At 38.1% G+C, this 27,260-nt stretch overlaps 2 protein-coding genes and 1 long non-coding RNA gene across 3 annotated transcripts in view; 2 read left to right on the top strand and 1 right to left on the bottom strand.

The window, feature by feature from the left end:
• LOC136844584 (uncharacterized) overlaps positions 1-27,260 on the bottom strand; it is a 303,347-nt gene that overhangs the window by 116,163 nt on the left and 159,924 nt on the right. The gene's annotated exons all lie outside the window — the stretch shown is intronic.
• LOC136844575 (hemocyanin B chain-like) lies at positions 3,357-6,592 on the top strand. Its single transcript, XM_067113848.1, has 3 exons — positions 3,357-3,422; positions 4,366-5,889; positions 6,044-6,592. Exons 1-3 carry the CDS (start codon positions 3,377-3,379, stop codon positions 6,466-6,468), a joined length of 1,995 nt encoding a protein of 664 aa, XP_066969949.1. The 5' UTR covers positions 3,357-3,376; the 3' UTR covers positions 6,469-6,592.
• LOC136844573 (hemocyanin B chain-like) lies at positions 12,956-16,273 on the top strand. The gene is made up of 3 exons (XM_067113846.1): positions 12,956-13,061; positions 14,057-15,580; positions 15,723-16,273. Exons 1-3 carry the CDS (start codon positions 13,016-13,018, stop codon positions 16,145-16,147), a joined length of 1,995 nt encoding a protein of 664 aa, XP_066969947.1. The 5' UTR covers positions 12,956-13,015; the 3' UTR covers positions 16,148-16,273.

Raw genomic sequence — 27,260 nt, 5'->3', positions numbered from 1 at the left:
AGGTAGGATATTTAAGGGTATGCTAAAGCAGCTGCACTGCTCAGGTAGGATATTTAAGGGTATGCTAGAGCAGCTGCACTGCTCAGGTAGGATATTTAAGGGTATGCTAGAGCAGCTGCACTGCTCAGGTAGGATATTTAAGGGTATGCTAGAGCAGCTGCACTGCTCAGATAGGATATTTAAGGGTATGCTAGAGCAGCTGCACTGCTCAGGTAGGATATTTAAGGGGTATGCTAGAGCAGCTGCACTGCTCAGATAGGATATTTAAGGGTATGCTAGAGCAGCTGCACTGCTCAGGTAGGATATTTAAGGGTATGCTAAAGCAGCTGCACTGCTCCAGGTAGGATATTTAAGGGTATGCTAGAGCAGCTGCACTGCTCAGGTAGGATATTTAAGGGTATGCTAGAGCAGCTGCACTGCTCAGGTAGGATATTTAAGGGTATGCTAGAGCAGCTGCACTGCTCAGATAGGATATTTAAGGGTATGCTAGAGCAGCTGCACTGCTCAGGTAGGATATTTAAGGGTATGCTAGAGCAGCTGCACTGCTCAGATAGGATATTTAAGGGTATGCTAGAGCAGCTGCACTGCTCAGGTAGGATATTTAAGGGTATGCTAAAGCAGCTGCACTGCTCAGGTAGGATATTTAAGGGTATGCTAGAGCAGCTGCACTGCTCAGGTAGGATATTTAAGGGTATGCTAGAGCAGCTGCACTGCTCAGGTAGGATATTTAAGGGTATGCTAGAGCAGCTGCACTGCTCTACCTGATGACCATTATAACATCAGGATGTCCCAAGGTTTTGAACATAGCACTTGGGTCTCGAGGAACAGTCCACGTTTCGTATTGAATGGAACAGAATACAAAATTTGGACCAAAGGCCCAGCACTGGGACCTATGAGGTCATTCAGCACTGTTGCTTCATATGGTTATAATGCTGAATTGACGAAAATTCTTCGTCTTTACAAACAAGACTAAGTTATCATAACTAAAAATAGGAATTTTCTATGACCTACGAAAGGTCAACTGAGGTCTTCCAATAAATGTACTCTAGAGAGGATCAGGACTCATGATCACAATTGGTCATGGGTTGCAGATCTTGAGGATCACTTTCCAGTTTAGGATTATATAATGCTAGCTTGTGTAAGAAAGTTCTCACCTGAATTAAGTTTTTCTGCTGAAGAAATCACGATCTAAGTTAACATCTTGGTTTCAAGCCAAACAGGTCTCCGGTCTTCCTTGGGAGAATGAATAGTTGATGCAGTGGTTCTCACCCTGGGGGCGCGGCCCAAAGGGGGCTTGAGCCCTAGGGAAAAATTAAAAATTCTTTAATTATATTTGTTATTCTCTTAACAAGAGTCACTAAGAAGCAGTGTCAAGTATCTCACTAATTCATTCCCAAAATAATTAAAACACCCCTTCGCTTTCTCTTTTTTTTTCATCTTCCCTTAAAGCTGGGGGGGGGGGGATTAACTCATAGATGCAAGGGGGCGTGGAGGGAAGGACCAACTCTTGAAGGGGGCGTGGTAATAAAAAGGTTAAGAGCCTTTCCTTACACTGCAACTTGTGTGCAGAAATCTAACATTTAAATTGCTTAAAGCACCTAATTGACTGTTTTCCCAACATTGCATTAAATTTTCAAGTGATCCAAACTTACATTCTAGTAAGTGTTCTTTTTCTTTATTTCTGACTCCAAGAAACTGTGGTTCCACTCCTTTTGAAGCTCAGTTGTGACCCTACATACATTGTCAGTATTTAGTTTCCTGTATTATGCTGACACAAGGAATTATGGTTATTCTGCTAGCATAAGTTGGTAAAAGAGTTAAGGATTACATATTCAACCCCACTTTTTGACAGAAACCTGACTACATCCTTATTTTCATTTGATATTCAAGTGACTGTAGCCTTCAAAGGCCTTATCCAGTTTTTCCCAGACACTTACCTGCCTTATTCAACATCTGTCAACAATATCTATTGTTTAACAAAGTTTTAATTACCTAGAATTCAGTCACTGTGGAATCAATGGAGATTATTTTATTTTACCACAACTACTCTTGGAGACATTATCCATAAGACAACCAACGAACCCATACTCAAACTTGGTATTGCAGTCACCCTCAGAAAGACACCACCTCTCCAAAGGAATGTTGTTGTATTTTCCAAATTCAAGAAGCAAATTTCAATATACCAGTATAGCATTTCTTTCAGTTCAACATCAAGGATACATTTCACAATTCATTGTTTGCTCATTTCTATCCATCAAGTTCAGAACCACTTTAAGTAAATCAATAGTCAACCACATTTCTTATTACAAGGGTCTGCATGCAGTACAGTGTATACTTGGTATCTAGTTTAGGAAAGTTTTCCCAAATCATGAGTGAACTCCATAACATCACTTGAGATATCATATGCATTTCCTTGCTCTAGGAGTACTCTGCTCCACTTGTCCTCATCAAGTTCTGTGACATTACATCCCGTGTGTTTACCCATATACAGACCGATTCTAAGAGGTATCTCTGCTTTTGTTGTTCTCGCACTTAAATGTTGTCAGTTGCGCAATTTTCCTAAAGTGCATGCTGTTTAGTACTCCTTAAAACACTGGTGTAAATCGTATCCTACCACACTTTTCCCGTACTGTTTTTTTTATTTTGCTACCACACTTTTCCTGTACTGTTTTTTTTTTTATTTTGTTAGTTAATTTTCTATTCATAATTTCCTCCTATCTAGAATGAAAGTACAAAGAAATGTACTTCTATTCTAGTTTCTTCATGGAACAAGAGGTGAATGCACTTTTCTTGAGCTTGAAGTAGGGCTGCTATGTGTCATACTTTTAAGCAAAAGCCCACATCACAGCTCGATTATAACAGAGAAAACTAGCAATTAAGTATTTACTGCTAATCCAGGATGTGATAGTTTTGTGCACAAAGACTAGTAAACTGAGACAATAATTGGAAATTTAATTATAAATCAATACCCAAGAACAAAAAAGCATTAATTTCTTTCTTTGGAGGTAAAGAACATGATGCAATAAGTTTAACACTTCATTATTTCTCTAAAGACACACGCAGAGATACATTACACCTGCAAACAACCTTATCCTAAGACGCTTTACAAAATGTGCCAACTGCTCACCATATCAAACTGACTTCCATTCTCTTGGCTGTCTTTATTTTCATCTCTGAAGAGCATTGTTCCAATCTTAAACCTCGTTCGATGTAATAGGACATTACCACAATTATCTACTTGTTTATCACCCCTTTTATCTGATAACCATACAAATGTACAACTGAACTGTATTTCTTACTTCCCTTGGACTTTGCCTCCATTGCAGATATAAACTAGTATATAAGGAACGAGAACCACGACACCTGGCACATCACAATGAAAGTGATTGTCCTCTTTGCTCTGGTGGCATTTGCCGCCGCAGGTAAGCGCAAAACACACCATGTTGGTTCTGTTTTTAATTTCTTCTATTGTAGCAGTGAATCAAAACTACTCCATTATTAAGGAGGCCCAAAGAATAATGTTTCTCTCGGAATTGACTGACACCAAAATCTTCCATCACTCTTATTGATTAACACCATCGCCAAAAGATGTTCATTTTGGCCGTCTTCTACGAGCTGTAATTCTACATGAATCTTTCATTGATGTCTTTAGCGTCCAAGTCCCAATAACCAGTACAAGCTGCTCGCTTTGCAGAGCATCATTGTCAACATTCTCCTAAGGCATGATATTGCCAAACTACCAAGTACCAGAAGGCTCATACTTTTACAGAAAGCTTTGGAATGGTCTCCCTGGGAGTATTATTGCCTCCAAAGTTCATGTGATTAACAGAAGCTGTGGTACTACATTATTTTGATGAGCCATGCATCATTGCATTAATGTCTTAATACTTCCTTGTTTTTTCATGTTTTCTCTGTCTGTCAGTCTCATTTCTTTTATAAGGTCAATGGCCTTTTACCCTTGTCACATTCGAGTGTTTTTAGTAATAATAACCCTTCAAAATAATGGCTGCAGAGAAGAATTATAAAATAAACTGACTGATAATACCACTCAAATAAAATAGGATTTCTAAAAGTGAATTAGGGCTACGCAATTCTTTCCGAGTATTTAGAGCCTGCAAAAATATCACAATTTCAAAATATTCACAATATTTTTGAACTAGTTTTAAAGTACTTGATTATCATTAAACATCTTAAGCTGTAATTTCCTCCTCGAAAATATTATTTACAATTTCGAGAAAAAATTTCAATGACACACTATAAATAAAATGATTAAGTAAATAATAGATCAGCATCAAGCGAAAATACATGAAAATTTGGAATGATTACTTCATCACATTTAAATATAATAATTTATCTTTATCACAGAAGTACCACTGGCCAAGAGACAGCAGGATGTTAACCGCCTGCTGTGGAAAGTGTATGATCACTTGCACTTTGACGAACTGAAAGGATATGCCGAATCCTTTGACCCTGTAGGTGATGTGTCACAATACAAGGATGGAGGAGAAGCCGCACAACACTTAGTCCAAGAACTGAAGGACCACAGGCTCCTTCAGCAGCATCACTGGTTCTCACTTTTCAATGAACGCCAGAGAGAGGAGGCTCTTATGCTCTTTGAAATCCTCATGCAGTGCAAGACCTGGGAATGTGCTGTTCATAATGCTGCATACTGGCGTGAGCACATGAATGAAGGAGAGTTTGTGTATGCATTGTACACTGCTGTTATTCATTCTGAGCTTGGACATGGCATTGTTCTCCCCCCACTCTATGAAGTTACTCCTCACATGTTCACAAACAGTGAAGTTATCCAAAAAGCTTACACTGCCAAGATGACCAACACACCAGGTACATTTGAGATGGAATTCACAGGTACAAAGAAAAATAAGGAACAACGTGTGGCCTACTTTGGAGAAGATATTGGAATGAACGTCCATCACGTCACTTGGCATATGGATTTCCCATTCTGGTGGGAAGACAAATATGGTGGTCACTTGGACCGCAAGGGAGAACTTTTCTTCTGGGTTCATCATCAGCTCACTGTTCGCTTTGATTCTGAGCGTCTTTCCAACTACCTGGATATGGTGGGCGAACTTCAGTGGGAGAAACCAATTATTGAAGGTTTTGCACCTCACACTATCTACAAGTATGGTGGTGAATTCCCTGCTCGTCCTGACCACGTCCACTTTGAAGATGTTGATGGTGTAGCTAGAGTAAGAGACATGATAATCATGGAAAGCCGTATTCGTGATGCCATAGCACATGGATATATTACTGACAAGGAAGGAAAGGTTATTGACATCATGAATGATCATGGTGTTGACAAACTTGGTGACATCATCGAATCTTCTATGTACAGTCCCAATGTTCAGTATTATGGAGCTCTTCACAACATGGCTCACATTGTGCTTGGCCGTCAAGGTGATCCTCATGGAAAATACAACATGCCTCCAGGTGTTATGGAGCACTTTGAAACAGCTACTCGTGATCCCACATTCTTCCGACTTCACAAATATATGGATAATATCTTCAAGGAACACAAGTACAGCCTTCCTCCATACAAATATGAAGACCTAGACTTCCCTGGTGTATCTGTTGAAAGCCTTGGCATTGAGGGAGAACTCAAAACTTATTTTGAGGACTATGAATTTGACATCCGAAATGCTGTCGACTCAGCTCAAGGAATTGCCTATGTTGACTTGAAGGCCAATGTCCATCGTTTGAACCACCATGATTTTGCCTTCGTTGCTGATGTCAATAACAACAATGGAAACGAAGTTGTGGGTACTTTCCGACTTTATCTTTGCCCTGAGAAGGACAACAATGGGGAACATTTTGATTTCAACAATGGTACCTGGCACTGCATTGAAATGGACAAATTCTGGAAGAAATGTAAGTTTCTCTATTCATGCCATTCTTTCCAGTTTTTATATGATTGCTTTTCAGATAATTTAAAACACTAATGAATGATTATTATTTATGAAATTTAAGTAATGACTCAAATATATGTCATTTTTTATAATGTCAACAATTATTTCATTTCCAGTGGCTCCAGGAAGTAATCACGTAGTAAGGAAGTCTGGTGACTCTTCTGTTACTGTTCCTGATGTACCAAGCTTCCAGTCTCTCATGGATGCAGCTGACAGTGGTAGCTTTAGCATGCCCGAATTTGAAAGGTCTTGTGGCATCCCCAACAGAATGCTTCTGCCCAAGGGTAAGAAGGACGGCATGGACTTTGCTCTCATTCTGGCAGTCACTGACGGAGGTTATGACCTAACACACCCTGAGGTTGAATCTGAGCACGGAGGTACTCATGCTCATTGTGGAGCTCATGGAGAAATCTACCCTGACAAGCGTCCCATGGGATATCCTCTGGATCGTCGTATCCCAGACAGACGAGTCTTTGATGAAACTACAAACTTCAAGCTTACCCACGTGAAGGTCTTCCATGATGAACACCATCATAAATGATTATGAAGCATCAATGAGACTGATCTTACTCTCATTTATATTCATATTCAATCATGAAAATGTTTCAGTTGCTAGGAGACCACACTGACATAAAGGAATATGTGAAATAAAATTTCCAACTTTCTATCTCTTTTTCTATCATAAAAATTTTTCTTTACTAATTGTGGAGGAAAATATCTTATTTTAGTTGATGGCCACTGTAATAAGACAAACTATTTAATATCGAAAAGTACACGTTTGTAATATCTCACCGAAACGTATACTTCACTTGAAATCTTCACACAACATTACTCAGTGCCAGATAACTTTCATGCAGCCAGTCAATTACACTAAAGCGTAAACCAAACCAATCATTCTCCAATCTATTCACACTGAAACCAACTTCATTTTCATAAAACCTAGATGGTCAATTACCAACCACCTTTGGAGCCACACGTTATTGCTTTTTATTTTTTTCTGCAAATACACTGTTCCCGCGAGATGATAATGGATAGCTCCAGAAAAAATCTAAAACTGGCACATTCAACAATTTGATGTTGCGTTAAGGGTGAAACTACAACGCAGAAAAGTTTCCAACACGGCATTTCATGTACCTACATAAAGGGTTCATCAGCAGCAGTCAAATCCCTCTACACACACATTACCATCCCGTCCTACCTCTCTCACCTCCTGGATATTAAGGACCTTCGGTTCCAGTTCCCCTTCTCATCTCTTTTCTCTACACACACACAAGCCATTTCAAAGCACTGATTTATCTCCTTCCCTATCGTAACCTTCCTACTGTTCCTTCTTTATATTCCCCCCCTCCTACCATTTCTCACTTTCAATCATCCTTACATGACTCATACAACAAAAACAGTTCAGATCAATGCCTTCAAGTTTTAATCTTCCATTTGTATTAAATAACCACACTTCCCTTTCGATAAAGGAGACTCGGTTCAACACACCATCATTCAATTCAATTTGGGTTTCGACTAATCTGTTTTACATATCCTTTATTCTACCATTATTCATTATGGCTGCTACCAGATGCTTTGGACAGGCAAACAAATTCCACTTTCTCATCATCCACAATAGTAGTCATTGTTCCATTCTAGCACGACCAACAAATGAGATACCATCCTGATGGGATCCATGTCTGAAATATTTGAAGATAATGCAGATTTTCCTGAACTAATCCATTTTTAAAAGGTTATCAACATTTCTACTGTAGGAAAAGTTTTTGTTATTTTTTTAAGTATAAAAATAATTGTATCAATAACTAATGAAAGCAGTATGAATGATTGCTGAAAGCTATGAGTAAAATGAAGGGTTTAATCTTTCTTCAAGCATCATGTTTTATATTATGTCATCTCAGTATTTCACCATACATAGCACTGAATGACCATACGGTCCCAGTGATTTGGCTACGACCATGAATTCCATTCATCTAATGTTCCACCTCCCTAGTTGAAATTTACTTTTACAACTTCACCCTTGCTCATATTTACTTTCAATTTACTCCTCTTATAATCTTTTCACTAGTCTCTGCAGTTTCTCTTCACTAAAATAACCAACACAGTATCAGCCACAAGCATTAGCCGGTCAACACTCACTTCATGACCTCTTTTCTTGCCCCACAACTTTACATCTACAGCTTTTCCCAAGACTCAACTTATAAAGATAATATACAGTTTGAAGACATGACACACCCTTGTCTCAGACACCTTATACTCTAGGCCAATTGCTTTCCTGTCTTCACATTCTAACACGCACTTTGCTTTCATCTTTAAAACTTTTAATCTCACTCAATAAATTTCGTACCCCATACAACCTCAGCACCCTCCTATTAATAAAAATTTTCCTTCATTAGTGTATGGCATACACAACTTTAAAACTTATCACATGATTATTTCATTACAAACACTCAATCCATGCGCCCTCTTCCTTACTTAAACCCACACTGCTATTTTTTCTATCAAGGTCACTATTATACGTCTTACTTTCACAATCAATATCCCACCATACACCTTGGTATACATTGGTATAACTTAGCCTTTTTTGCATCATTCTTCTGCTCATGTAATGTATATAACACCAGCTTATCAAAACCAACCTAGCTTACTCCACAAACCCAGCCGAGCCCAAATCCAGTCTATCATGAACCTTCGCCTTCACCTTCATCCTTCTCCATTCTTGAATTATATACACCTACCACAACAGTTTTTTCTCCTTTTGCATTCATTCTTACCTGCATATATTCCCCGTTTTAACACATGTACTATTTCAACCAACCCATCGTCCACATGACACTTCCCAGCTCTGCCTGTTGTAGCTCTCCCAGGTTCAGTCACTCTTCTCTTTTCAAGGTTTCCCCTTTTCCTTTCCCATCACCTTCAAAACGTCTCCTTTATTACATTTCCTCTCTTCTGTAAAACACAGAAATCGAAATGCAAATTTCATTTTCCTTGTAAGTTTTTGCAAATAAAATACCACTGTGCATGGTGTGATTTTCAAATCGTGCACAGTGGTGAGAATGGAATTACTCCTATTTTCGAAAGCCTACGGGAATGTAAAGCAATATTCCATTGCCTCAAAAGGTGGTTAACCCCCACATACATTATTTTTCATTTTTACTATTGATCAACAACCCTTCATTAACTAGGTTTTATGATATATATTACTGGATCACAAATCTGAATACAAAATATTATTAGTGGAATCAATCTTACTACTACGCCATACAACTTTATTTTCACATTTAAATGAACATATGTCAGTTCCTATTTTACCCTGCCATATAGTTCATATTTTCTTGACATTGTCTCAGTCGTATTTTTCAGTGTCATTACATTTCCTTAATACCATTTTTAACTTTGTTTTTATCACCACTAACATAGTTCAGCCACGAGTCAGAAGGCAAAAGGCAATGAACCCTGGTGAAAGGCTGTTGCAAGGAGGTAGACCACCACATACATCCATCCAAGCCTTTTAGTCTCCCTTTGATCTTTTTTAAATCTCTGACTGGTCAAACTGTAGCCTACTACTCTAAACACTCCTTTTGTTGGAACTCCTCTATCACAGAAGATTTTCAGTTTTAACACCTTTACCTATGCCACCTAAACTGGTTAATGTAGCCCTGATCCATAAACTTCCATAGGACTCTACAGACTGTACTGTGCTGGATGAGCAAATACAGTGTGAAGCAAAATTAAGCACCAATATGAACATTACACAAAACTACAACAGCTGCTGACATGAGAGAAACCAAAGGCACTTAAAAGTTGACCAATCTGCTGATAAGTCCCACCTTTGGAAATAAGTTAGCAAAAGGGTTAACACGACCCTGACTGGTCAATGACCTCTCAAACAAAAGCTGTACTAGCTGTCAGGCCTCTTCATAAAAACCTAAAACAGCAGTTCTCCTGGGACTGAACCTATATAATCGACAGTGAAAACACATGCAATGAGCACCTGAGCCCAACTAAAACTCATCCTCTAAACAGCTCTCATTTCCCAGTCTGCAGGTGAGAATGAAATTCTGCTGTCCACAGGTGTGGGCTGAGATTTAAGAGGTGCCATCCACATTTGTTTATCAGGCTGCCTCCCACAGATTCATACTTGACCCAAAAATTCATTCTTAACAGTGCTGTTGGGAACCTCACTGCTTACAATTACGTCAGGGTTTGTTGGAACCCAGAATGCACATGATGGTTGTAATTTAAGCCATTACTGAGGAATGGTAGTCCAGTAGGATTGTTAATTTGCCCTTCATAGTTCCAGATTTCAAGTCCTGCTTACTTGCATGTTGGAATTCACTCCTGCCACTCTTTTGTAGACAGGATGAATGGTTTGGGGCAGGGGTCAATAGCTCTACTTGCATGACCTTCTCTGGCCCTAGACTGGGTAGAAAGAGGTCTAGAGCATTGGTTATATGTACATAAATTCATTCTCTAGGGCACAATGAATTATGATGTATTACCCGATTGAATATTTGTCCTACTTGGTTCTAATTTGTTATAGAACACTGAATGAAAATTTTGTATATAATTGACTAAGTGACCCAGAAATTAATATTAATTATTTAAGTTTGATTTTTTAATTCAACCTTGTACTTTTAATACAATAGAATTGAAACAAAAGTATATATTTTAAAGCTGGACTGGAATTAACTTACACACACACACATATATATAATGTACTATACAGCATATATAAATAATATATATATATATATATATATATATATATATATATATATATATATATATATACATACGTATATACTACAAATATACATATATAAATATATATTACACATATAATATACACAGTATATACATGTACATATAAAAATATAATATATATATGCATATATATGCATATATTATATATAAATTTCTGATCATATAATATCACATCAGGGTCTAACCCTGGTCTCTCATATGAAAGGCTAAGGCACTACCAACTGACTCTCACAGAAGTCATAAAAGGTTTTTCCAGGGCAGGCTGCCACCAAACATACCTGCGAATTTCATCCCACTTCCCGAACCCACCAGCGAGTCAGTTGGCAGCAATTACATCCGAATTACCCCTACAAAGTGAATGTGATGGAACTAATGAACACACAAACACGTGTTTCACAGAAATAAATTTCTAACTCACATCGGGACCGAAACCCGGTCTCTCAAATGGAACACCAGGGCGCTACCAACTGACCCTAGTGTTTCCTTTGAAAGACCGGGGTTCGATCCTAACGTGAGTAAGATATTTACATTTGCGAAACACGTCCTCGTGTCTCCATTAGTTTTATATCATTGCTATGTCTTATTTAGTCATTCATAACCTATATATATATATATATATATATATATATATATATATATATATATATATATATATATATATATAATATATATATATATATATATATATATATATATATATATATATATATATGTACATATATATATTTATATATGTATATATATATAAAAAAGAGAGAGAGAGAAGAGAGAGAGAGAGAGAGAGAGAGAGAGAGAGAGAGAGAGAGAGAGAGAGAGAGGTTATGCATGACTAAATAAGATATAGCAGACCATTCTGAGAGAAATGAAGTCTCTTTAATGGGCTAAAAATGGAGGACATAACTCAAGATGAAAATTTATAGTGCTTGAGCGTTCACAGGTTGGTATGTCATTGTAGACAATGTTCCCAGGATTGATAACCATTACTGCATTAATTAATTATGATTATGGGCTTCCATTACATTCTGCATTAACTGGACACTGGCACAAACAGAAAAGACAGCCACCCTTTGGGCACCACCATCGCCCTTCTCTAAGCTCAATTCAAGGGTGGCCTAACCACAAAAGCCTGAGAGACATTTTATATTGTATTTCTCTAACAGATGTGTACGAGGCCATGAGAAAGCTACATGATGGGATTAATTCAATACCAGAGACTAAATAAGACCTGAAAGCACTTGTGAGTGAATTTACAGTTTCTAGAGTGGAAACAACTTCAGAGAAACTCACGAGATGGTAAAACACCAGATGTAGACGAGAATGATAGAAGGAAGATGATGTAGATGAGAATGATAGGAGGAAGATGATGTAGATAAGAATGCAGGAAGGAAAATGATGTAGAAGAAAATGATGGAAGGAAGATGAAGTGGCTTGACCTTTGCACAACAATGGGAGAATATTACATGACAATGTTCGCTGGGTTCCTGTTGGAAGAGTTCTGAGATGAGTAGAGATTTGTGAGGATACAGCACAGAAAAGACTTGGGGGTATAATTTCAGAGGAGCCCTCTATTTCACACAGTGTTGTATACACTGATGTGTGTATATATACAGTATATATATATGTATATATATGTATATGTATATATATATATATATATATATATATATATATATATATATATATATATATATATATATATATATATATATATATATATATATATATATATATATATATATATATATATATATATATATATATATAATATATATATATATAATGTCACAATCAGCCTCTTATTATTCAGATATTATGGGAAAAAGACACGTTGCTGCAATTCTCAAGCATTTCAATTGAGAAAAGCTAACGGTAAACTATGTTCAAAAAGCCAAGAGATTAGGAAAAATACAAACTATAACCATACATTCAATGATTACAACAAAAATCATAACTAAGAGAAGTTGAATTTTAAGTTGAATTTTTTTTTAAATCTGTCAAAAAAAAAAAAACATCCATTAGACCACATGAAATAATCTGCGTAAAGAAATTTACATTTTACCCTAAGAACCTGTTACTTAAATGGAATCCTTACCTCAATTAATTTTCACTTTTTTTAGGCCCTTTGCATTACTGGGGAATAGCCAGTATCCGAACATGCCATAGAAACACACAGCAACCTCGGTATTCTATCTCTTTTTCACTATCTGATAACAAATACTTAAGAGCTACAGTTGGGCATAATTTTTGCTGGACTTTGTCCCCACTGCATCCATACGCACCGTATTTAAGAGGGCCAAGAAGGCCCCTAAACGCACATCACGATGAAGGTGATAGTCTTGTGCGCCCTAGTGGCACTCGCTGCCGCAGGTAAGTCTAAAAATATCAATTCTTTGTTCACAAGATAATTGATTTAGTTCGCAAAAGGAACTCCAAGTTATGACCACTAACAAACAAATCTCTGAGTCTTCTGGAGGACTGCGTAAAGCTAAAGACTTCCAATTTCTGTTTCAGAAGGTGACTTAGAGCTAAGCATCACAGAATGAATATTGTTTGTGAAACTTGTGATATAATAATTTATAAAAATGTGATTAACCGAATAACACCATTCCACACCAGCTTCAAGGCTAATGCACGGCCATTTCCTTTCTTTGCAGTTTTCCCGCAGATTAAGGGTTAGTTCAAATGTTCAAGTCTATTGCAATTTCCTCAACTTTCTCTACTATCCAAAGAAACAGGCCTTTGCCCTATCATCCAAAATCCTTGTAATTTCTACCTGACCTTCTATTTTTCTCCTACATAATGAAGAGTGGCTATCTTCTTTACATCTGAATCAAGTCAGTCTCTGGCTGCAACCTGCTCTTTAACTTTATAACTCTGTACATTCAATGTCGTTTCCATTTACTTTGAGTCCAAAGTTGAATTCCCTCTTGCAGTTCCTACTCTTCACTCTGCCAAGATTCCCAGTAGCTTTCTAGAAATTACAAATTTCTTTTCACTTGATATTACTCTATTTGTAAAGGAAACCTTTCCATAAACTAACAAATGCAGTGAAAATGCTGTTATATTTCTTAGAAATAAAAGTAATTCCTCCAATAAGCCATTGATGCACATGAAAAATGCTTCATGAGTCCGGAAAAAAACTTTTTCATTAACTTAAGCATAAATTACCTATGCATACATTTCTCAACTTATAATAATTTCCTTACTGACTGTGCATCTTCTAGTATCAAGACTTTTTCAACATTCTTTCTGTGAAATAGTCATGTAGTAATTTGACCAACTACTGTACCAGAAGAAAGTTATATGACGAGAAAAAAATAAAACAAACAACAAAGATGAAGCTAATTTTCTTTCTTTCACAGAAGTTCCACTGGCCAAGAGACAGCAGGATGTTAACCGCCTGCTGTGGAAAGTGTATGACCACTTGCACTTTGACGAACTGAAAGGATATGCCGAATCCTTTGACCCTGTAGGTGATGTGTCACAATATAAGGATGGAGGAGAAGCTGCACAACACTTAGTCCAAGAATTGAAGGACCACAGACTCCTTCAGCAACATCACTGGTTCTCACTTTTCAATGAACGCCAGAGAGAGGAGGCTCTTATGCTCTTTGAAATCCTCATGCAGTGCAAGACCTGGGAATGTGCTGTTCATAATGCTGCATACTGGCGCGAACACATGAATGAAGGAGAGTTTGTGTATGCATTGTACACTGCTGTTATTCATTCTGACCTTGGACATGGCATTGTTCTCCCCCCACTCTATGAAGTTACTCCTCACATGTTCACAAACAGCGAAGTTATCCAAAAAGCTTACACTGCTAAAATGACCAACACACCAGGTACATTTGAGATGGAATTCACAGGTACAAAGAAAAATAAGGAACAACGTGTGGCCTACTTTGGAGAAGATATTGGAATGAACGTCCATCACGTCACTTGGCATATGGATTTCCCCTTCTGGTGGGAAGACAAATATGGTGGTCACTTGGACCGCAAGGGAGAACTTTTCTTCTGGGTTCATCATCAGCTCACTGTTCGCTTTGATTCTGAGCGCCTTTCCAATTACTTGGATATGGTGGGCGAACTTCAGTGGGAGAAACCTATTATTGAAGGTTTTGCACCACACACTATCTACAAATATGGTGGTGAATTCCCTGCTCGTCCTGACCACGTCCACTTTGAAGATGTTGATGGTGTAGCTAGAGTAAGAGACATGATAATCATGGAAAGCCGTATCCGTGATGCCATAGCACATGGATATATTACTGACAAGGAAGGAAAGGTTATTGACATCATGAATGATCATGGTGTTGACAAACTTGGTGACATCATCGAATCTTCTATGTACAGTCCCAATGTTCAGTATTATGGAGCTCTTCACAACATGGCTCACATAATGCTTGGCCGTCAAGGTGATCCTCATGGAAAATACAACATGCCTCCAGGTGTTATGGAGCACTTTGAAACAGCTACTCGTGATCCCACATTCTTCAGACTTCACAAATATATGGATAATATTTTCAAGGAACACAAGTACAGCCTTCCTCCATACAAACATGAAGACCTAGACTTCCCTGGTGTATCTGTTGAAAGCCTTGGCATTGAGGGAGAACTCAAAACTTATTTTGAGGACTATGAATTTGACATCCGAAATGCTGTCGACTCAGCTGAAGGAATTGCCTATGTTGACTTGAAGGCCAATGTCCATCGTTTGAACCACCACGATTTTGCCTTCGTTGCTGATGTCAATAACAACAATGGAAACGAAGTTGTAGGTACTTTCCGTCTTTATCTTTGCCCTGAGAAGGACAACAATGGGGATCATTTTGATTTCAACAATGGTACTTGGCACTGCATTGAAATGGACAAATTCTGGAAGAAATGTAAGTTTTCCTTTTTGTTTGTAATAATTTTTTGTTTGTAATTATTTTCAGCTTGTATATAAATGTGACAGTTATTAATGGAACTTAAAACGTGACTTTGAAACGTATTTCCAATTAATAACAAATATTATTTCATTTCCAGTGGCTCCAGGAGGTAATCATGTAGTAAGAAAGTCTGGCGACTCTTCTGTTACTGTTCCTGACGTACCAAGCTTCCAGTCTCTCATGGATGCAGCTGACAGTGGTAGCTTTAGCATGCCCGAATTTGAAAGGTCTTGCGGTATCCCCAACAGAATGCTTCTGCCCAAGGGTAAGAAGGATGGCATGGACTTTGCTCTCGTTCTGGCAGTCACTGATGGAAGCTATGACCTAACACACCCTGAGGTTGAATCTGAGCATGGAGGTACTCATGCTCATTGTGGAGCTCATGGAGAAATCTACCCTGACAAGCGTCCTATGGGATATCCTCTGGATCGTCGTGTCCCAGACAGACGAGTCTTTGATGAAACTACAAACTTCAAGCTTACCCACGTGAAAGTCTTCCATGATGAACACCATCATAAGTGATTATGAAGCATCAATGATACTGTTCTTAAGCTCATTTATATTCATATCCATTCGTGAATAGTGTTCCAATGATTAGAAGACCACACTGGTTATAAACTGATTTGTGAAATAAACTTTTCTTCAGTCTTTTTCCTTTTGGTATCCTTAAAATTTGTCAACAATACTTAAGGTGAGACATACCTTATGAGGTTATTTTCATTTGACAGCGTCATAACAGGAAAATAACTGTTTGATATCCAATAATAGGACATGTTTGTAATGTCATACACTAACACATAATATACATCCCACTGTACTTTATTGAAAATTTTCTCTAAGTCTTTACACAAAAGCATTTGTACTAAACACCAGGCAACTAACAATAAACCATTTAATTTCACTAAAGTTTTACACCAAACTAACCATTTTCTAAGCTATATATTTTAAAGTTTACCTCTTTTCCATGATAAAATAAAAAAAAAAAAAACCAGATGGACATGCACCTTTCTGTCTTTTGAACCATGTTCCTTGCACATTCATCATTTTTCTTCCAATAATGCTTAATCCAGTATCTCTCTGCATATCCAACTGATTTAAATACTCTAACTCATACACCGTAACTGTGCCACCTTTTTTTGCTTCACCTATTCTTTGACTCACTTTTGTTATTCCACCATCACTTGTTACACTTACTATCAACTACTTTGACAGATCAGTGACATCCATTTTTCCATTATCCATAGCAATATTCATTCCATATTAGACCCGTATTTCACTTAACACTATAACCTTACTCCTAATCACATCCACTCTCAATTTAAAAGCATTTCACTTGCCTAAAACAAACTCTTACAAAAGAAAAAAACAATGTCTTGCCTTCACATTCTAATACACACTTCACTTTCATCACAAAATTTTTATTCATTCTATGCAAATTTAATAAACCATACATCCTCCCTTCCATGTAACAACTTCATCAGTTCTATTGCAAAATTTTCGTTTCTAGGACCATGTATGCCATATACAGCTTTTCTTCTTTACTGTCAACCCGGTGACATGACTGCTTCAAAATAAGCACTCGATCCATACACCCTCTTCCTTAATTCAAACTACTTTTCTGTAAATTCCAATATCATCTATCCTACTTCTTCAATCAATAACCCACCAACAGGTCTCCTCGGTAACTTTTTTTTATCTATCTTCTCTATATGCTATTCCTACTCCCTGCTTACCAAACTTACTTGTATTGAATACAATTCTAGTTACATTTCAACCATTCCTTTCCAAATAAAGTTTCTGCACATCTAAAATTTTGCTACATTCAAACAGTAATCACAAAGGCATTCAGTTTTGCATTTGATCTTTGCTATCTCATAATTTATCAGAACCTATTTATTGCTATTTTCCCTTCCCTTAGAAAACTCAATGATTCTTTCAAAACAAAGTGTTTACAACTATCAAGCCCAATTCCAGAAACTCTCTCCTTTATCCCACCCTCCATTAACACATTACCAACAACATCACGTTATTCTTTGGCGCCTAATTTTGCAGGGAAATCAGCCACCACAATAAACCTGTCTCACTGCCCTAACCCAGCCAGGGACATAAAACTTCTCTTCCACTCTCAGTCTTTCCCAGTCCTAGACCACATATGCTTAATGTCACAACTATTTCTCCTATTGCGTTCATTTTACCAACATAATCCCAATATTAACAAATATGTACACCACCCCAAAGATTCCCTCCGAAACTTTGCAAAAAATTCACAGAATGAAACTCTGAACCTCATACCCAGACCATTTTGTATATAATTGTCACAGCACTCACAGTGGTGATAATGAAATTGTTTACTTTTCAGTATCCTAAAGGAGAGAAAAATGAGACCATGATGGCCTCGTAAGAACATGCACAACCCTCATTCAGCAGTAAGATGACCTACCAACTACAATGACAATCGAGATGATAGGCACAAAGACTAGTCCTCATCTTTGAAGGTAAGCCATGGCACATTAGTTACTATTAATATCCAAAGACCTCTCTTACTAAAGTTGTGCCAACTGCTGGTCTCTGCATAAAATCACCAGAAGAGCAATCCTTTACAGTGAACCTGTACAATCAACAAGAACATAAAAATTGTCCACTGGAGGTCATCTAGGAACTCTGCCTCCAGATGGCATCCCAGTCGCCTGCTTGCAAGTGAGAGATGAATTCTGGTGCTCACTAGTGTAAGCTGAGTTGTAGTAAGCCCATCTGTTACGGCTCTTTTGCTGAGACCATAACTTCCAGGCTCAATACAGAAAAGACATGGGCTCTGGTGTAGACGTTTTCAGACACAGACAGAAATATCAACCAGGCAACAATGAAAAAACGAAAGAAAAACTTAACAATATTTATTACACAAAGAACTGAAATTGAACACAACAAATTTTCCTTAAGGAAATTACTTCCAACAAAAGTACAAACAATTTTTAGCACTTAATAAATGACTACTGTTCACGTAATACTCCTAAAGCTAAATACTAATTCCCTAACATAGACTATTACGTAGGTGATCAAAATTTATATTGAAAAGAAAAGCCGGCTATTAATCATTAACCTCTACCTAAAATTATACTAAAGGAAGAAGGAAGGAGAAGATCATAAAACAAGAAATAAAACCTTAAATCTCCTACCTAACTTTATAAAGCTAAACACAAAGATAGTTATAATAAGTTGGGAAAGCAATGCCTCCAAACAAACTTACAAAAGACAAACAAACGCAACGGATATGAACACTTAAAAAAAACAATACAAAATAATATAAATTACACCTGAAATAGTTGTAATAACATTTCAGAGCTGTCACGCCCAAGAAAGCAGTTACGACAAAGACGAGGAAAACACGGAGCTGTATCTAAGCTCTCACTCCGAAGATGAGGGGCCAATCAAAAGGTGTCCTGCTGTAATCCTCATGAACACACGCACTAGTGTTGTAGCAATTGCCCACAAAATATCCAGGGCAAACAATAAACGGCACATTACCTGGTGATATCCACCCTACTGGCCACCTCACGGGTTTGCGAAACCCACAGTGCAGCTGCTGGAGACAAATGTGTAGGTCCAGGAGACTCCTGAGCCATGTCAGGAAGCGGAACAAAATAGTGAAGATCCACTAATCCGAGGACACCTCTGATATACCAAGGCTATGTTGGTCCTTGAAGAAATCCAAACAGAAGCCGAAGGAGTGCAAGTTTGACACTCAAGAATACGGTCACAACGTCTCCAACCAAGCAGTCTGCAACAATATTGTGGCTCGCTCCACTAACCCGAACTCTCCAAGATACACACCCCTCCTCTGACGACACTTTGGGTCCACGTCACACGCCCAAAAATAAAAATATAAAGAGCGTCAAAAATAGCACTATCACTTAAACACCTGGCGGGGAGGAGGAGAAACAGCACTTCCAAAAACAGCTGAAGGCTAAAAACAAACCCTTCACAAAAACTTAAATTTAACCTTAAAACTAAACTTAATTTAAGGAAACTAGTAACTTAATTTAAACTTTATTAATATAAAATGAAAGCAATTTCCTTAAGAGCAAAATATCAAGAAAAAAACTACGTTAAACCTGATACCTTCCTCCCCGAAAAAAAAAATTTATTTAAAAAAAGAAATTTTTAATTATATAATTCCACAAACAACTTAAATCAAAAATGTGTTCCTAAAAAGGAAAATAACCAACATCAACACTGCTAATAACATTTTACCATAAATCCTAACCATCACCTGCATTAAATCGACCATTTCATAAAACTAAGCTAAACTCATACAAGCCATTCCAGTCAACACACTTTCATACAAAACCTGCAAGAAATATTAGGCTACAATCAAACTAGATACCAAAATGACAACTTCTAAAGCTGAAAAAGAAAAATTAAGTATCAAACCAAAAAAACAACATTAAAGGTACAAGTTTAAGTAATGTATTGTCCAACATATGCGTTTGAAGAGAGTTGAGTTGGGGCAGGAGACATGAGCTCAGAAAAATTCAAACCAACCCTCGAGCAAGTTATATCAGTTACAAGCTCTGTGCTAGACTCGCAACACTCAGCATTTATAGCATAAAAATAATAAAAGCTGAGAAAAACTTAATGCTCATGTAGACATACAAACCAAAATATACAAGAGGGGTGTCATCCAATATGGCTACGAGCTGTGGGCTAGTCTCGCAACCTCCAGTCTTCATAGCGTAAAAATAATGATGGCTGGACCGGACGACAATTAGTGACTTCAGCACACCCCACAACCCAGATCAACTCAACCTCGAGAAAGGGCATCAGGTATCTTATTTTCGGAACCTTTCACGTGCCTGATGTCCAAATTAAACTCTTGTAATTGCAAGGCCCAGCGAAGGATTCTTTGGTTAGCCCCCTTCATACGCTCGATGAAAACCAAAGGATTATGGTCCGTCCATACCTGTATGGGAAAAGCAAAATTAGTTATATAAGGCTTAAAATGAATCAGTGTTCGGACCAAAGCCAGGGCTTCTTTCTCAATGGTCGAATATCTCTTTTCGGCCGCCATCAACTTTCGACTGAAGTAAGACGTGGGATGAACTTCCCCATCTTCTCCACGCTGAAATAACACTCCTCCAATTCCCACATCACTGGCGTCAACAGCCACAATGAACGGTTTCTGAAAATTTGGGGAGGATAGAATGGGGTTAGTCATTAGTATAGATTTTAAACTGTTAAATGATTCCTCACACTGAGTCGTCCAAAGAAACTTACGACCCTTTTCTAAAAGCTGGGTCAAAGGTTGAGCAAGGTCAGCGAAATTTCTAATGAACCTTCTGTAATACCCAGTCATACCTAAAATTCTTCTGACCTCCCGTATATTAACAGGACTCTTAAGGTTCATAATAGCCTCAAGGTTCGCTTGCTTTGGGGCTACTTGACCCAAACCGACTTCATGTCCCAGATAAATTACCTTTGCTTTCCCAAATTCACATTTCCCAAGATTTACCACGAGACCTGCATTTCTCAATGCATTCAAAACTCTCCTTAACCGTACCAAATGTGTATCCCAGTCATCACTATAAACTACTAAATCATCTATATAAATAGCAGTACCATCTAGACCGCAAATCACTCTATTCATTAACCTTTGAAAAGTGCATGCCGCATTTTTCATACCAAATGGCATTACTTTGCACTCATATAACCCAAAAGGTGTTACAAATGCAGAAATTTCTCGGGCCCGATCAGACAAAGGGACCTGCCAATAACCCTTTAACAAATCTAACTTGGAAATAAATTTGGCAGACCCAATTCGATCAAGGCAGTCATCAATCCTAGGAAGTGGGAAAGAATCACTTTTGGTGTGAACATTCACCTTACGGTAGTCCACGCACATCCGGAAGTTTCCATCCGACTTCTTAACCAACACAATGGGTGAACTCCATGGACTGACCGAAGGCTGAATGAGGTCGTGATCTACCATATACTTTATTTCTTTTTCTACAATATCCTGCTTGGTGGGGTTCAACCTGTAAGGACTTTGCTTTACAGGAGTGGCATTTCCCACATCCACATCATGAACCAACAAATTAGTTTGACCCGTGAATCCCTAAACACATCTGAAAACGAATGAATTAGATTTAACATATCCTTTTTCTGAGTACCCTTCAAATGCTTTAACCCTTCTTTAAGACCATCAAAACTTTGCAGATTATCCAACAAAGCATCTGAAGGTACCTGACCTAATAAATCATCAAAATCATCTACTGACACAGATGTATCTACAACTACAGGTTCTTCATATACAATAGCCAGGGGGTCTACATTTTTACAGTGATAAGATTTTAATCTATTAATATGGAACACCTTACACTTACGCCGAGTTCCTGGAGCTTCAATCTCATAATTAACATCAGATAATTTACGTAAAACCTTCCATGGACCCTTATACCTAGGCTCTAAAAAATTATCAGGGTCCATGCTGAGAACCAATACCAATTCACCCGGCTCAAAAGAACGGGTTTTAGTCTTCCTATCAAAATTTTGCTTCATTCTAACCTGGGAAGAACTTAAGTTTTCCTTGGCAAACTCCCAAGCCATATTCAACCTATTTCTCAAACCATCCATAAATTCACCAATTTTCATTTTTCCTTTTTGCTCGGACCTAAGAATTTCACCCAGAACCTCCAACGGACCCCGTATCTTATGCCCAAAAATTAACTCAAAAGGGGCTACACCTGTAGAAGCATTTGGGTGATTACGAATAGCAAAAGGGCGAATGGGAGAGCCTTATCCCACTCGTTTCCTTTACCATAACAATACTTCTTTATAATTGTTTTAAGGGTCTGGTGAAACCTCTCCACCACCCCTTGACTCTCCGGATGATAAGGTACGCTGGTAATGTGCTGAATGGCCAGTTCAGCACATTTACCCTAAATACCTTACTCGTGAAATTCGTACCACAATCGGTCTGAATAACACGAGGGAGACCATACCTAGAAAAATATTCAACCAGTTTATCAAACACAATTTTAGACGTTATACTCCTCAATGGAAAGGCCTCTGGGAACCTAGAAGCTCGATCCATAACAGTTAAAATATACATAAACCCAGTTTTTGTTTTGGGCAAAGGCCCAACCACGTCAATGACCAGCTCCGAAAATGGTTCCCCAATAGCTGGTATTGGATTTAAAGGAGCTTTAGGAATCGGTTGGTTGGGTTTACCCATCACTTGACATATTTCACAGCTTTTCACAAATTTCTTTACCGACGATTTCATACCAGGCCACCAATAATTCTCTGCCAATTTCTTAAAAGTTTTCCCCACTCCAAAATGACCTGCAAAGGAATCACAATGAGACATATTTAAAATAAATTCATGAAATCTGGAAGGTACTACAATTTGCTCAAGTCTTGAGGTTTGATCCAAATCATCCACAGAAGGACGACTCACCCTATATAATAAACCCCTAATTAAAACAAACTTAGGTCTTGTTAGATCAGACTCATCACCCAATTCAAAGTTGAACTCTTCCTTCTGGGCTTTTACAAAAACATGTCTATCCCAATCAGGTTTCATAAATGGAATATCACAACTACTACTAACATTACAACTATCTTCTACGGACCCGGGTCTCTCTACTTCTACATCCAAATTACATAACCTTAAATCACCTTCAGTGTCATTGCTAATTAAATCACCAGCCCTTGCCGCAGCACGGGTAGTCACAGCTACAGGGTAGGCATGTATCGAGAGAATTGGGAATAATTCATTACCTTTTCATCCAACATATCATTACCCAGTATACCATCAATATTTGGTACAGGAAGTATATCCACAACCGCTAATTCAGTTACCCTGTCGTATCCAGGAAAAACTAACCTGGCCTTCACCAATGGAGCTGATAATACAGTGTTTGGGAAACCACTTAATATCACAAAATTACCAGTAGGTTTAATCAAATCCCTAAGCGACTGCTTCAAAATAAGAGAACGAGCGGACCCCGTATCTCTTAAAAATCTTACCGAGCAAACCTTATCATCATTTACAATTTTACCAGGCCAAATATACTTATTATACTTGAGTCACAAATTTCCATCATCGGGTTTCACAACACCGTCCTTACCACTATTATTATTACCAATCCTATTCTTACAGGCATCATTCGGCTCCGAAACAAAAACAGGAGACTTTACAGGGCCATTTGCAACCAGAGACACAGGACTATACGAATTGTTATTCTGCTGAAGGTATTTCCTTCGAGCGTTACATTGAGCCTGAACGTGACCAACCTTATTGCACCAGTAACAAGTTACGTCACGTAAATTCCTATTATCATTGAAATTCCTGTTATTAAAATTTACAAAATTACCCCTATTACCATTATTATTATTTTGGGAATTCCTAATCACCCTGGAACCCTGAGACACCAAATTTCTTGAACCCTTATTTTGATTGAAAAATCCAACATTGTTTTGGTTCCTGTTAAAAGATAAATTACTATTATTATTCCTAAATGATGGATTATTAGAATTCCTGGAAGAAAGTCGATTATTATTACTGTTATCAGGTGACCTGGGATCGGGATTATTATGACTTCGTGCTTGGAAATCCCTAGACTCTGATTTATGGGTTAGCACAAACTCGTCTGCAATTTGGGCTGCACGATCTAAAGTGTCAGCCTTAACCTCTTCTAAATGCACCCTCAATTCTCTCCCGCAGGCTTTCTTAAACTCTTCCAGGAGGATCAATTCTTTCAGAGCACCTACCGAAATTACCTGCCTACTCTTCAACCACTCGTAAAACTGTTCCCTCTTCATTCGAGCAAACTCCACAAAAGATATAGTTGGAGTTTTAACCGAATTTCTAAATTTAAGCCGGTAGGCCTCGGGCACCAAATCATACGCTTTCAAAACTATGGATTTAACCCTATGATAGTCCCTAGCCACCGAATCGTCCAAAGCATTGTATACCTTTATAGCTTTGCCCACCAACCTACACTGGATAAGCAAGGTCCACATGTCAGCGGGCCAAGACAATCGAGACGCTACCCTCTCGAATGCCCTAAAGAATTCTGGGACATTTGCCTCGTCAAAACCGGCACCAATTTGAGTGCCGCACTCATGTTAAACCTCTCGCTAAACATGGGATTAGGGAGCTAACCAAGTTACCACTTCCTGTCAACCTTGCCATTTCCAACTTTATCTGAGCCATTTTTAATTCATGCTCCTTCCCCTCTCAGCCTCTTCAAACTCTACTTTTCTTAATTCGATTCTCTTACTTATCAGTTTGAACTCAAAAGCCTCTTTAGACTCCGCCACAAGAGGTACATTTTCTTCCACAGCTTCATCAGAAACAAAAGGATTATTAGAACGATCATAAGTAGGGTTAACAGGTCCTTCGTTACAAAAAATCCCTGTACGAGGAGGATCTTCGAACAAAGTCAAACCTGCAGCAATGCTCACTTCCTCACCTGAAACTGATGTGTTCTCAAATTCACTTTCATTCTCACTCTCATTTACATTTACCAAATTCGCAGCCTCACCAAACTCCTGATCTACCTTTTGCCTAACTAAGCTCAAAATTTGTTTACGAGTATCTGTACTCCTGAACGTAATATTCAAGTACCTCGCACAACTAACCAAATGGGCTTTGTTTAACACCGACAAATACCTCAGGCAATCTGCCGATCCCAAAAATTCAGCAGGTGAAAACTCAAAATCATCCATATTTACTACGGGGGTCAGGTATCTTACTACAGAAATAAATATTGCCAAATTAGTCTCCCGCTGCCAAAATTACCGGTCAATATACTGACTGTGTCTTTTACCAGAATCCTGGCAAGGTCGCCACATATGTTACGGCTCTTTTGCTGAGACCATAACTTCCAGGCTCAATACAGAAAAGACATGGGCTCTGGTGTAGACGTTTTCAGACACAGACAGAAATATCAACCAGGCAACAATGAAAAAACGAAAGAAAAACTTAACAATATTTATTACACAAAGAACTGAAATTGAACACAACAAATTTTCCTTAAGGAAATTACTTCCAACAAAAGTACAAACAATTTTTAGCACTTAATAAATGACTACTGTTCACGTAATACTCCTAAAGCTAAATACTAATTCCCTAACATAGACTATTACGTAGGTGATCAAAATTTATATTGAAAAGAAAAGCCGGCTATTAATCATTAACCTCTACCTAAAATTATACTAAAGGAAGAAGGAAGGAGAAGATCATAAAACAAGAAATAAAACCTTAAATCTCCTACCTAACTTTATAAAGCTAAACACAAAGATAGTTATAATAAGTTGGGAAAGCAATGCCTCCAAACAAACTTACAAAAGACAAACAAACGCAACGGATATGAACACTTAAAAAAACAATACAAAATAATATAAATTACACCTGAAATAGTTGTAATAACATTTCAGAGCTGTCACGCCCCGAAGAAAGCAGTTACGACGCACGAGGAAAACACGGAGCTGTATCTAAGCTCTCACTCCGAAGATGAGGGGCCAATCAAAAGGTGTCCTGCTGTAATCCTCATGAACACACGCACTAGTGTTGTAGCAATTGCCCACAAAATATCCAGGGCAAACAATAAACGGCACATTACCTGGTGATATCCACCCTACTGGCCACCTCACGGGTTTGCGAAACCCACAGTGCAGCTGCTGGAGACAAATGTGTAGGTCCAGGAGACTCCTGAGCCATGTCAGGAAGCGGAACAAAATAGTGAAGATCCACTAATCCGAGGACACCTCTGATATACCAAGGCTATGTTGGTCCTTGAAGAAATCCAAACAGAAGCCGAAGGAGTGCAAGTTTTGACACTCAAGAATACGGTCACAACGTCTCCAACCAAGCAGTCTGCAACAATATTGTGGCTCGCTCCACTAACCCGAACTCCCAAGATACACACCCTCCTCTGACGACACTTTGGGTCCACGTCACACGCCCAAAAATAAAAATATAAAGAGCGTCAAAAATAGCACTATCACTTAAACACCTGGCGGGGAGGAGGAGAAACAGCACTTCAAAAACAGCTGAAGGCTAAAAACAAACCCTTCACAAAAACTTAAATTTAACCTTAAAACTAAACTTAATTTAAGGAAACTAGTAACTTAATTTAAACTTTATTAATATAAAATGAAAGCAATTTCCTTAAGAGCAAAATATCAAGAAAAAAAACTACGTTAAACCTGATACCATCCATACTTGCTTTGGAGGCTGCCTATGAAAGATTCGTACATGAAAAAATTATTCCCGCCCCAAGGCCCTCCTGGCTGCCTCATGGTCAACAACTGTGCCCGCAAGGGCCCATTGAAACCTAGCGTAAAGTGAGGGTTGATTCGCGATTTTATCTTCTGCATGATTTTAGCCTCTCGTTGCAAAATGTCCTCCGCCGAGGCACAAATCGTAATATTTGTCTGTGAATGATTAATTTAAGTTATTCGGAGTTCAGTGTGAATGTCTGGTGTAAAACTTGAGGGGTGATTTTTGGTGTATTACACCCAGGTCTAATTTTTTTAATTTCTCTATGCACTACAGATATATCATGCTATCGAATATTAAATATATTGTTTCTTATTTAAGGGGCTATAAAATAAAAAAAAATTACATGGA

Source organism: Macrobrachium rosenbergii, chromosome 13 (genome assembly GCF_040412425.1).
Source record: "Macrobrachium rosenbergii isolate ZJJX-2024 chromosome 13, ASM4041242v1, whole genome shotgun sequence".
Classification (NCBI taxonomy): Eukaryota; Metazoa; Arthropoda; class Malacostraca; order Decapoda; family Palaemonidae; genus Macrobrachium; species Macrobrachium rosenbergii.
The sequence above is the reverse complement of the archived record's forward strand: the minus strand, read 5'-3'. Positions and strand labels throughout refer to the sequence as shown.

Excerpts from the sequence above, each read along its gene's own strand:
- LOC136844575 (XM_067113848.1), top strand. The coding sequence starts at position 3,377 with ATGAAAGTGATTGTCCTCTTTGCTCTGGTGGCATTTGCCGCCGCAG. Across the intron at positions 3,423-4,365 it reads GGTGGCATTTGCCGCCGCAG|AAGTACCACTGGCCAAGAGA; the intron begins GTAAGCGCAAAA and ends TCTTTATCACAG. Across the intron at positions 5,890-6,043 it reads GGACAAATTCTGGAAGAAAT|TGGCTCCAGGAAGTAATCAC; the intron begins GTAAGTTTCTCT and ends TTTCATTTCCAG.
- LOC136844573 (XM_067113846.1), top strand. The coding sequence starts at position 13,016 with ATGAAGGTGATAGTCTTGTGCGCCCTAGTGGCACTCGCTGCCGCAG. Across the intron at positions 13,062-14,056 it reads AGTGGCACTCGCTGCCGCAG|AAGTTCCACTGGCCAAGAGA; the intron begins GTAAGTCTAAAA and ends TTTCTTTCACAG. Across the intron at positions 15,581-15,722 it reads GGACAAATTCTGGAAGAAAT|TGGCTCCAGGAGGTAATCAT; the intron begins GTAAGTTTTCCT and ends TTTCATTTCCAG.